This window comes from Triturus cristatus, chromosome 3_2 (assembly GCF_964204655.1).
Source record: "Triturus cristatus chromosome 3_2, aTriCri1.1, whole genome shotgun sequence".
Lineage (NCBI taxonomy): Eukaryota > Metazoa > Chordata > Amphibia > Caudata > Salamandridae > Triturus > Triturus cristatus.
In genome coordinates, this window is record NC_140584.1 from 70,420,748 (window position 1) to 70,433,074 (window position 12,327).

General features: G+C 43.5%; 1 protein-coding gene across 1 annotated transcript in view; it reads right to left on the reverse strand.

Moving 5' to 3' along the window:
* Positions 1–12,327, reverse strand: part of ATP12A (ATPase H+/K+ transporting non-gastric alpha2 subunit) — a 129,525-nt gene that overhangs the window by 71,611 nt on the left and 45,587 nt on the right. The window contains exons 6-12 of the mRNA XM_085647250.1: positions 11,970–12,104; positions 8,471–8,588; positions 6,576–6,844; positions 5,265–5,463; positions 4,349–4,458; positions 3,428–3,562; positions 1,334–1,526 (exon numbers count right to left, since the gene is read on the reverse strand). Of these exons, the coding sequence (XP_085503376.1) occupies positions 1,334–1,526; positions 3,428–3,562; positions 4,349–4,458; positions 5,265–5,463; positions 6,576–6,844; positions 8,471–8,588; positions 11,970–12,104 (1,159 nt within the window). The remainder of the gene's footprint in view (positions 1–1,333; positions 1,527–3,427; positions 3,563–4,348; positions 4,459–5,264; positions 5,464–6,575; positions 6,845–8,470; positions 8,589–11,969; positions 12,105–12,327) is intronic.

The following is a 12,327-nucleotide window of genomic DNA, read 5'->3' on the forward strand; positions in this document are numbered from 1 at the left end:
TTCACTTTGTATTCATATGTAAATACTACCTTTTCCATAAAAGCAGTTATTTAACTGCACTTGGCTCAGTTAATTAGAGCCCAAAGTAGATCGGGTCTCAGGACATCAGGAGTAATCAAGATGACAGTTGGGTATAGTAACTCCTGCTTGCCCCATGACCCTCTGAGAGGTGGATTACATTATAGATTAGTATTAGTTTTATAGTTAGAGTCAAGTTGGGTGTAAAATATGAGGCTAGGGTCAGTAGCGGCCAGCACGTGTTGGGGGAGGCAGAGGGTATGGCAGGAAGAGGGTTTAAAAAGAAAGAAAATGAAAAAACGTACCTTCTTTCCACTTTCTCGCTGCGTCTCTCCTCCATAGTCCCTCACTCCAGCTGGTCTCTCCTTCATGGTCCCTGCTCCAGCCGGAACAGGAATCACACCCAGGCTCCCCATAGCCAATTCACAATGCTGCAATGCAGCATTGTGATTGGTCTGAGCACTGTGTTTTGGCACTCAGAGAGGCAGTGGGAGCTTGGGCATGTTCTCCACCCAGGCTATAATGCATCCTGGGTGGAGAACATGCAAAGTGCACATGAATATTTGGCTGGCCCGAGACGGCTGGCCAAATGTTCATGCGCACTTTCAGAGTGTGTCTGCCTACCACTCCTTCCCTGCTTAGAGAGCAGAGCAGCACAGCCCCGCAAAGACGCCGCAACAGGAACAAATAAAATGGCAATAAACTTGTTATAATTTTATTTTTCCTTTATTTCACTGCTAAGAAGCAGTGGGGGTATGCACCTCCGCCTTAGCGGAGGAGCCGCCACTGGCTAGGGTTAGATCTAAGGCTAGGTTGGGTTTAGGATTGGGTAATGATTTAACTTTCTGTTAGGCTAATTTTTGGATTAGGAGAATAGCAGGTGTTAAGCATAAAGTCGGGGATGTTTTGGATAAGTGGTAGTCTTAAATGTAGTGTTAGGATTAGGTTTGAGATTAGGGTTAATTCAGGGATTATTTTTAGGTGGTGGTTTAGGGATAGTGTCAAGGTAAGAATTAGGGTATGTGTAATAGTAGGGTTAGACTTAGGGTTAGGGCCATACTACATTTAGGATCAATGTCCTGGAGTCCAAGGAGAATTTAGTTACATTACATGCTTACCATGTTGAAGTGGTAGCTTCGAAGTTGCAACGTCCTTGAGTAGGAACTCCTGATGCAGTAAAGTACAACCTAGTCAAGTTCTACTGGAAGGCTAAGTAGCTTAGCAGACCATTGCGTGCTTTGAACTGGGTCCTTATTCTGAGGAATTCCAATGAAACACAAACAAGGTGGCTTGAATTAGTTCTTTGTGTACTCACCTAATACTCTCTCTCCAAGGCCTCCGAGTTCCATATAGGCAGTCTGAAAGGCATCCTTCATTTCTTCATCCAGGGGGAGCTCATTACCGGCTATCATTATAGTTTTACATCGATCCAAGATTCTCTCTGGGGCCCCTTTCATCACCAGCAGAAAGCGCTTGTCATTTGGATCACCCTGATCATGAATGGATAACTGGGAATCAGAACATGAACATGATTAGAACGTAAACCATTGATATAGACAAATATCAAATATATTTAACTTGGAGCAGAAGCAAAGTTGGTTCTGGGTGAAGTGGCCATAAATATCTGTCCATGAGTTTCCAGATGAATTCCATGAGTTAATCCCATGTTATATGATGTCTCCTATTATAAAAACCAAGTTTTGTAGGAACTCTAATGTCTAACATTCAGTTATGGTGTCCTACTTTTAAAATTTCACTATACGCTCCACATGTTTGATTGCTATAACTTTTGCTTTCATCTTCACACTACATGATCCTAGCGTGAGGAGTTTGGAGGGGTTAGGGGTAGCCATGGAAAGTAGTTTCTACCCCTGATTGCCTGTTGGTACACCTTCACAGCCGTTCATACCCCTGCACACGAGGGTTCAGGAAAGCTACATCCATTACCCTATGTAAACAGAGATAAGAGCCCTTTTTATTCTCTGGATTTGCCACTCCTTGTTATTCCCCTAGAGCCACAGCAGCATCCAGGTGGCATTTGAGAGTCCAATTTTGTTATATGAGGCCAGTCCTGTGATGTTTTTGGGGCCAAAGCACTTCCAGTACCACTGCCTTTTTTTTATGGATCGACTAGCAGTTGGTGCTAGAGTCGAGTACTGGGTATTCCACTCTTGTGGAAGAGGTGTGGCGCAGCAGCCAGGCTGTCTGACTCCGGAACCCGAGGTTTCATGGTTTGATCCCTGGCACCGGCGACAGATCAGCCCAGCACCATGTAACTCTGGGCAATAGCTTGCTTAATCTTCCAGAGGGCCCCCAGCGCCTTGACACCTTCGGGTAATTGTTCGCGCTTTACAAATACTGGACATTTACATTTACTCTGAAAGACTGAACTAAGTGGGCATGAAAGAAACAGAAAGTGATGGAAATTCATTAACTGCAGATCAAACTGAGGTTCAATGACTCACATAGTGAGGACAGAGCTACAAAGCAGAAAAGCTGGTGTCATCTGTGCATCCATCAAGTAATTTGTCTGTCTCCAAATAAGACTGGCTGTTGCAGGTTATCGTGTGGTGGTTGGCCATTTTATACCCAGATCCCTGCTAAATGTTCACAATACCAATGACAATGTACATGACTGATATTTAGATTTAATGTCAGTAAAGTAATTGTATGACATCAGCTGAAAATGTTATATGACTGCAGCTATCCTGCCAAGGATGGTCAGCGGGCGATCCTGATGTGCAATGATGATTCTAAGCACGTATTTACATGACCATAGGTCTGCATAAGTATTGGGCAGTTTATATGAGCAATCTCTTTTTTATCAAAGTTTCATGAAAGCAGAAGGTCAAGAGCAGCATGAGGTGAAGATGGAACAGACCACACTTACACACCTCAAGGCACTCTATAAACAAGCAGAGTACACATCAATATTAGGTGTTCAGACTCCAGAGCAGGGACAACGAGAGATACAAGTGGAAGTATAGAAGAATGCCAGTAAACATGGCAGTAATAGTGGAAACTGAATGTCAGAGTCTAGACTAGCAATAGTATTGACTTCATGGAGCGATCAAAGGGGCATCTCTGATTGAGAACTGCTAACCTACCTCCTTTGAGTATGGATTTAATCGTGGATACCCGATATATGTATAAGGCAAGAATGAGGGAGTTAGCTTCCTAAACTGAGCAAGGTGGCAGACTTGAAACTGACAACACAAAAGGATGGACAAGCTCATTTGAAAATTAAACAAAGTGACCACATGTACTTGAGCCTACAAAGTCTAAAAAACTGGTCAAATGACAGCCAAAACTAAAAGACCATGGGAAAGAAAAACACACGCCTTTGAAGTTACGATGCTATAAGGATTCGCCATTTTTTTTATATGTTGTACTGGGAGTAAAGGCTCACCTGGAATTTGTTGGTGGAGTTAAAAGGAACTTCCGCGACTTTTCTGTTTTGATTTCGCAGACTCATCACATCCCCTGTGATCACTTCTGTAAATTTCAGCAAGGCAGTTTCCGAAGCATCTCCGACAACTACACGCTTTTATGGAAGAAAGAAAATCGCAATATGGTAACCATTTTAGGAATTTCACACACAATCAGCCTGAGATTATTTTATGTTCATAAATTGTATCTCGAATTGTGACGCCCAATGCTCACTCCCAATGCAGTAAGGGGACATATTATTTTGAAAAAAGAAAAAAGGAGAAAGTGAAGAATGTGATACAGCGAACTGTAAAGTCCCCCTCCCCCCACACCACTTACTTTAAAGTACTTCATGCCCACAGTGGGTTGCGCTCAAGACCACATTTCAAATTGCCTAGGTATTCTCAGTGGGATGTAACTGAGCTACAAGCCTCTCTGAAATTGCAAGTTTAGTGATCAATTCAATTACTGTAGGTCCGGAGATTTTCATTAAGACACATCAGCTCCAAAAAGGGTGCAATCCTGATTCCTGCATATTATTCCCCCCAAAATGATATTACCAGCTAATTTGTGGGGTGTGGATATAATTACGGGACACTGGTAATCAGGGCATAGTCTAATACGTGCTGGTTGTGCACTCTGTGCAAACATTTGGATATTGTCTGCTGACTTAAAGTTTGATAGCTAAGAGAAAGAGATACACACAAACACACACACCATACACAAACGGTGCTTAGAGACATGCATCATGAAATGGGTCCTGAGATGCAATTTGAATTCATTGAGAGCAAAGAGAAAATGAAACTACGAGTTCTCTACTCCATAGAGTTTTCTTGGGGAGGATGGATGTAAAATATACAGGATGTGTAGGTTTCCTTTCCAAGTGCAAGTCTCTGAATACCTTCATAATCGGAACATTGTCCTGGCCTGCGGTAAATTCGGCTCGATTGCAAAGAGAAGCAATTTTGCACAGAGCATTCCATGTTCCTGAAGTCTGTTCAAAGCTGTGATCTAAAATAGAAAATAACAGAAAACAGAACTTTTGATAGGTTTCATCATTTAGGTGTTTAAAATGATGCGAAATTATGAATAAATGCCACGATAGAGCAATCAGTGTCATTGTTGGCTTTAATTAGGTCAAGATTAGCCAGTGTGACTTCAGGAAAAAAAAAAACCCTCCCAGTGCATTGTGGAATCTAGTGGCTTGGCCAGTCATTCTTAACATAAATGGGGTCACAGTGTGTAGGTCAAGCTATTCAGGATTGGATTGGGATCAAAAATCGGCCTGGACCCTGCAAAAAAGTCAGCCCACATTTGCGGATTGTGCCTTTTCGCAAAACAGTGCTTCAGTGTTTTAATTATTATGAAAATAAGGAAGGGGGTTGGCGGGGTGGACGGGCGACTGCTCTCTAAAAGAGCCCTGTTTTCTTAACTTTAAATGTGACCAGGACTCTTTGTGCAGAGATTTGTTCATATTGGGGTACCACACCTGAATATAAGTGAGGCCACATCTGCTCAGGCCACTCACCCCCACTCAATCTGCATATTTTAATGGGCCGTCCCAGGAAGACACTGGGAATGACACCTCTGCTCCATTGGTAAAAGGAAGGTACTAGAAGCCCATCTACCTGGCGGTATCTGACCAGCACGCTGCCCAAAAAAGCGGCCCACAGCTGCAACTCCGATGCCGGCCCATTGGTCGAGTGCCCACCTTAAGCTATCCTGCTTGGTCTACATTCACTGGTCAGCCATGTGTTGGGAGCATCGGTTTGAACGGTGTTCTCACCATTGGCCTAGGGAATTTCTGGGGGACTTACGTGCTTGGTCTTCACTGGTGTCCGCTGAGTGAATTTGGTTGTCAAACCAAAGGTGGGCTACCGTCATTCTGTTCTGGGTGAGTGTTCCTGTCTTGTCGGAACAGATGACAGAGGTGGATCCAAGTGTCTCCACTGCCTCCAAGTTCTTCACCAGACAGTTCTTCTTTGCCATGCGTTTGGCCGTCAGGGAGAGGGTGACCTAGGAAAGGGGTACAGGCATGATTAGCAGGTCAAATAGCAGTGTACAGGGCCCTGCGATTCAGCGCCATCACCAAAAGAGAGCAACCGATGGTTTCTACCCCAGGTCCCACTCATATCACAGCCCTGCGCTGCCACTGCTACATGTATCTATTTAGGCCAAACCTATTTTTAGGATACATTCACGATGAATAAGGAACACCATTCTGACACTATGTGGCTCCATATGTTAACCCTGCCTCAAAATGTACCCCAGGAACTTTCTTTTATTTTGAAAAAAGTGTTCAGAAAACCATAGAGGGCTGCGCGTGATTTTGTGACATCGGCCCCACAAAAGCTATTGGCAGGTCTGCTGCTGATGCAGTGATTACAGGGGAGAAAGTGTAAACAGCTAAGGTTTGAATCAAAATGGAGAGTTACTGGGAAACCATCTTATTGTGGAGGAACAACAACATTCAGAGAAGTTTCAATTGTTGGAATTTCCTCCACCATAATTTTTCAACCAACTCCAGTTAGGCAGTTGATGTAGAATGACTCAAAATGAATTATTTCAGGATCTTTTTCCTTGGACGAATTTAGCAAAGAATACCTGATGAATCTGTGGTTCACTAATGGAATGGCCTGAGTAATGCAATCTAGCAATTCATTTTACTCCGTTAATTTCATTCAGATTTATTTTCTTCGTCTAATATGCCTCTGATGATCCACGCAGTAAAAAGGTGGTAGTAAAGAGCTATCTGGTCAGAGGATGGATACCCAAACAGCAATATTAAAATAATTCAGACGTTCATATCTAGCAAGCTCTAAAAGGTCTGTTCAGATACTACTACTGTTAAGGTATTTGTTCAATTAGAGCTGCACATCCTTCTTTGTGAATTAGTAATGTTGTTATACTCTCTGCTAGCCATATCATACCCAAAGACTAAATATCAGATAAGAATTAGCAACCTGATTTCAATGTGCCATAACTGGTCTTTTTGCATGTTCCCCTAACACTGCCAGATGAGATGGGGGACTCAAACTGAATGTGGTTTTGCCTGGTAGAGATACTCAGTTGAAAGACCTTAGTTCCAGTGGGCATGACTGCCAATGGTAGATGGCACACCAACTTACAGTAACAGTAGCCAGCAGTCCTTCTGGAACATTGGCAACAATGATACCAATGAGGAAGATGATGGAGTCCAGAATTCTGTATCCCATGCTGACAGCAATGATGAAGAAGAGTACTCCAACGGAACAGGCAAAGCTGGCGACAATGTGAACAAAGTGCTCAATTTCAGTGGCAATAGGCGTTTTCTCATTCCCGACTCCAGATACCAAGGTTGCGATTCTTCCAATGACCGTGCGGTCACCGGTGTTGATGACAAAGCCCCTTGCAGTGCCTGAAAAGAGAGAGTAAATTAGTGCTGTGATCTCTCCTGACACAGCTAGCACAGTGAGCTACAGACAGTGATTGTTATCTTTGTAAAGCAACGGCACAAGCAAAGTGAGGTGTGACGGTTCTTCTCAGTGCCAACCTTGACAATGCAGGAGCTCCTGGAAGCATTACATGATTGCAGAAGTGCTATTAATATGTTCTGCAACCATGACTTTCAGTAAACCTGAATGTGGTGGGGATTGGTGGTAGGTAGGGGGGAGGTGTGTGTATATGTGTGCATGCTACGCTACAATGTGACCATGAATGGAGCGCTCAGAGTCTGGCTGAAGACAGCAGAATGATCCTCAGAAGAATGGCCCTTCAAGGCATTGCCCTATGCCATGGACTTTGTGAGCATGGGCTTTAGCCAAAGGCTTTTGTAAGAATGAGATCGCTGGCATGCTTTACTTTTGAGAGTGAATCCCTTAATTTAACTCTGCTTGCCCGTGAATCGCCCATCGTCAGTCCGAATGAGGAGCATTGCCTGGATCTTGCACCTGTGAGTGAGTGAGGTCATTTAAGCTACTCATGAAAGCATGGTTCAAAAGATAATGGAAATTATGAATTTGCGCACTGTGACATTAGAACCCAGGGGCAGGCATATTTTCCTGAGAAGGCGTGGGTCCTTAACTCTGAACTCCATAAGTATGCACCCATGAATACTGTTGTGCAGTTATGTCTCCGCTTTATACTCTCCTATGTGTGAGCCATTCATACTTTCTCCTTTGAGCTGCATATGGGTACTGTGTTACAGGAGTTTCACTAAAATTACCCCTGCCTCTGTAGTGTACTTAATATTGGCCACTGGGAATGTACACACTGATGCTGCGAGCAAGTTTCACCCTGACCGTATCTGGTTTGTGAACTCCCTGAGAACAGCCTGTGAGGCTGTGACACTAACTACTATGTTTATCACTAACAAAAGAACCTGCCTTGACATAGTATTGTCAATGCTTCTCTTATTCCAGTGTCTTTATTCAATTTACGCATCAATAGTCAATCATATCAATGTGTCTGTACCACATGATTTGATTTTTGTTGAAAGTGTTCTTCTTCCTGTGCTCACAACTTTCTACAAAAGTATTATCCATGTTAAAGTTTGCCAAAACAGAAAGCTTACAGTTGAGATAAATATGGACGCCCAGAGGTGTTCCACACTGGAATTCACCTCAGAGCCATGCCAGCATTTCATGATGTCTACACCGGAAATGTGGGCATACAATTGATCGTAATTTGCATTTGATTATCCTGAACACCCAGCATGCCTCTGGTCTTTTTAGACATGCAGTAGAAGGCAGTGTAGACTATACCACCACTCTTGCTTAGCATGCATTATATATTGTAGGCTCGGCCACCCTCTACTAATTTTGTGATTACGGAATTTTGAGTATTCTCAGAGTTAACTCAAGGGACCTATGTGACCCATTGGAGGTAGCTCCAGATTTATCACATCTGGAAGTTACAGGCATCCAAAGCCTTACCCAGTCCTGATTCTGTTCCCATAATAGCCCATTTCTCCCATTCTGATAGCAATGTTGTTGAGAACCCACCTACATTTGCTCCTAGCACCTTTGGATTGGTTTCTACATACCTTCTAGACAGGTTGTGGAATAGAATGCAATGTTCTTGGTTTCCAGAGGATTGTCGTGGGTGAATTCATTGGACCGAGCCTGTGCTTCCGACTCGCCCGTGAGGGAGGAATTATCAACCTGTAAGCCCAAAGAAAGAGAACAATAAGCATGAATTTTCCCGAGATAAGAAACAGTCATGAGATACTCAGTTGCCTTGGCTTTTGTATAGCGAAAAATGTTTCCTCTGTATAGGCGTGCATACACACCACACTGTACCAAACACACACAGAAACAAATACACACAGACACATCACACACACAAAATGCATAGGCAGATGGTGAAATGTGCTGGAAGAGAGAGAGCCTTAGGGAGTCTGGGAAGAGCAGCATTGCCAACACAATGTGTTTAATGCTCATATTTCACCTCTTTCTAAGTGTTCATATTGTGTCATATCAAAGAAAACAGAACTCATGAGATGAACTAGTATGCCCAAGATGCTGATGTGGAGGAGGGATACACGTGGTGTGGTCAGAACTTCAGTCTGCAGCAGCCTGCTATTTCTTTCAGATGGGAATTCACTTAGGACAACCTTTTCGCTGACTTTCTCTCGGTCATTGTCATTATTACCTGAAAGGATGGTGAGAATGGAGAATGTCCCCACTGCTGCATAAAGCGTACTTCTGGCGAGCGTGAGGGAACTACAGGTTTGGTCCTGCACTGAGCGGTCCTCTCCTTTTAGTCGCTGTGGCTTATACCCCATTCCTGGGTTAATCCCGCTTACATTGAAAGGCCCTTATCCAATCACAAGATGGAGTCTAAGGCTGCTCTCACAGGTGTTGGTAGTGAATGGCCTCGTTTGTTGATGACCTCTCTGAGCTCCCCATCTGCTTCTGCGTGGGGTCCTCACTGCATTGGAAGCCAGAGGAGCCCAGGACTCACTGCCACTGTTGACTTAAGACTAAGACAGCCAGGCCTAAGAACCCTAGCAAAGGCAAAGAAAATACTTAATGCAAACTGTCTCAGCACGTGTTGCTGGTAATGACCAGTTCCTGATCCAACATGACTAAAACTAATAAGAATAAAATAGGATCAGTACATCTAGCTTAGAACATAGAGCATTGCAATGCAATAGGCACCATAGTGGTGAAGGCAGAGAAAAACAATCATTTGTTAGGATGCCCTCTAACTATCTCTTGTACTCCTGTAATACATGACAAGTACAAAATGACAACATAATTCTGAACTTGTACTCGGTTTGTAGAATAGAACTAACTCTTTCATTTAGTCACGCGTGTCACCCATGCCATTGAATCTTAAATCAAAATGTTAGGAAGTGGTTCTCCTCGCTCTTCAGAAGTCACATGGAGACAGTAGACAGCCTATGGATGGGGCAAGGTTGATGTCATTGGTAGTCTAATGTTGCGTAATATTACTTCTGCCACACCTGGCATTTTGATGCGTCATACTTCATGCATGAATTATAAGGCAATGCTACGCTGAGAAGGGTTAAGGTCCAGGTTAATTTCTGATAATCCCATTTACCTGTTTATTACATGTGACGTGAAGTAAAAAGAATATTTCAGAAAAACTTGACATAGTGGAGGGCTTTCATATGTGACCAGAGGATATGGGATTCTCAGGACCCCATGCTGGCACCCACAAATAATCAGATGCTGTCACCTAGTTGCCAATGTGTCTTGTAAACTGGATTCTCACAGCTCTTGAATGCTTAGAAGAAGCCCCACCCTGACATGTCTCCACCACTACTTTAGCTCTGCTTTAGCCTTCATTAGATGTAGTGAGATGCTGGTGTGTCTTCCGGAGTAGGGGAGAAGTAAGATCCTCAAGCTACTATCAGGTGCTTCATTTAGGCCATTACAGAGCTTTGCCTTAAGGCATCATCACAAATTACCACAAGAGGGCGCCAGATTGCCACAACAGCCCTCAATAAAGAGTTCAGTACCAAGGTAAAATAAGTCTTAAAGTTTGGGAGGGGAATTTGGTGTCTGTCCTCTCATGATGATGTAATGGTTGCATCACTTTCTTTATTATCAACTAAGAGGACTGTTGGGCTTTTATGAGAGGTCCAGCATACATGCCCTTGCAGTTATCCAAAAATGACGAGTATGCAGTTCCTCAGGGTAAGAGAGAAAGTCTGTGTATGTGTTAAGGAAACCGTGTATAAGATGAGAGGAGTTCCTCTTGTCGGAACGAGGGTCCTCACACACCAAGCAAGCTAGGTGTCATGCTTCATCATATGGACCTGCTCCTCGTCGGGTCGGCGCTGCAATACCCGACGGGCACCCATAAAGGGGCTCTTTAGCGGAGATCTTTTGTTCCTGGCAGTATGGTGCAGTGCGTGTGAGGGGTCTAGTGGTGTAGATGTAAGTGAGTGTGAGTGATTAAAACAAGTTGGATAGTCCAAAATAAGACTTTATTTGGGATGGCTATCCACGTGGTTAAAAACAAATTTAGAGTGGCAGCTTGCTGACGTGAGGGTTCAGCTTAGCTATGCTCATCTAGGGTGGTCAACATGTTTTATGCCTCGCTGTCCTAGTGATCCTTGGCAATTCTTCAGGACCTATTGAAATGTAACTATCTACACAATGTGGTTGGTGCACTTGTTACCTACCACGTATAGTACTATGGGAAATGGTCTCTCCATGTATCAATGGTAACCTAATTAAGTGTAAACCCCTGCTACTGTCCGTGTTCGCAGCGCTACCGGGACACCAAGATTCTGGTGTCGTGTTAGGTAATACCAGGGTGGGCCGTTAACCTACCCAAGCGCCACTCGAACCGGGGAGGGGAGTATCACTTTCTTGACATGTTTTTGTGGTTGGAGGTGATGTGGCCTAACTCCCAGAGCTGCTGACTATGATGCTAGAGAACCAGGTTCGAATCCTGGCGTTGCCTCAACCTCCTGTGACTCTGGATAAATCACTTAATTTGCCGGTGCCTAGAGGGAAAAAAAAATCTGACCTTGTGTAATTCAATCTGGTGCTCATGTAAAGTGCTCTAATGCCCTTGGGTCAAAACCAAGAGAACTGTAAAAAAAGATATAAGTATATACTTCCACCCTGAGCTGTGCTGCAATAAAGTTGAAGGAATAAATGTGCTTGTTAGCAGAATATGAGAGATAATTGCAGACTTTTTTTGTTTACTTTTGTGTCTGGCTGAAGCTGACACATTTCCACGGATAGTAACCCCAGTACAGTAACACACACAGATGAATTTCTACATATGGTAAATAAATAGCGTGACCCTCTATATGTCTTCACCCACTAACACGATAGCCCTTCAAAAATGCTTTGTGTGTTTATAAATTTTGTATAGTTCACACTCACACCTCTATTCCTGCTGGTATGCACATTCCCACTGCCATGATGGGTGTTTTTACAAGAAAAGGCGAGACTTTGTTACGAATGTGTGACAGTGAAATTGTTGTTGCATGAATATACATTTAACTCAAATCTATAGTTTAGAAAAGCATTTGCAATTTGGGCATGAGTCCTCACCTTGCATCCCTGAGCGAATAGCAGTCGAAGATCGGCAGGGATTCGATCTCCTCCTTTGATCTCCACCAGATCCCCCACCACCAGCTCAGTGGCCGGGATCTCACATTTTTCTCCATTTCGGGTGACGACGGCTTGCTGGAACGACACAAAAGCAAGTTTGCATCCCACTGCCAGTCCTGCTTTTGTTAGTGGTTTTGAGAATGATCCCTTCAATCAGTAGCTTGTTTGTGCCAAGGACTTTACTTTTGTGTGCTTTTATTGTACGACGCCCGTATTTCACAGAGAACAGCAAAATATGGAAACATATTTCACGCTTCCCTGTGAAATATGGATTTCTTCATCATAATGATTGCCACAA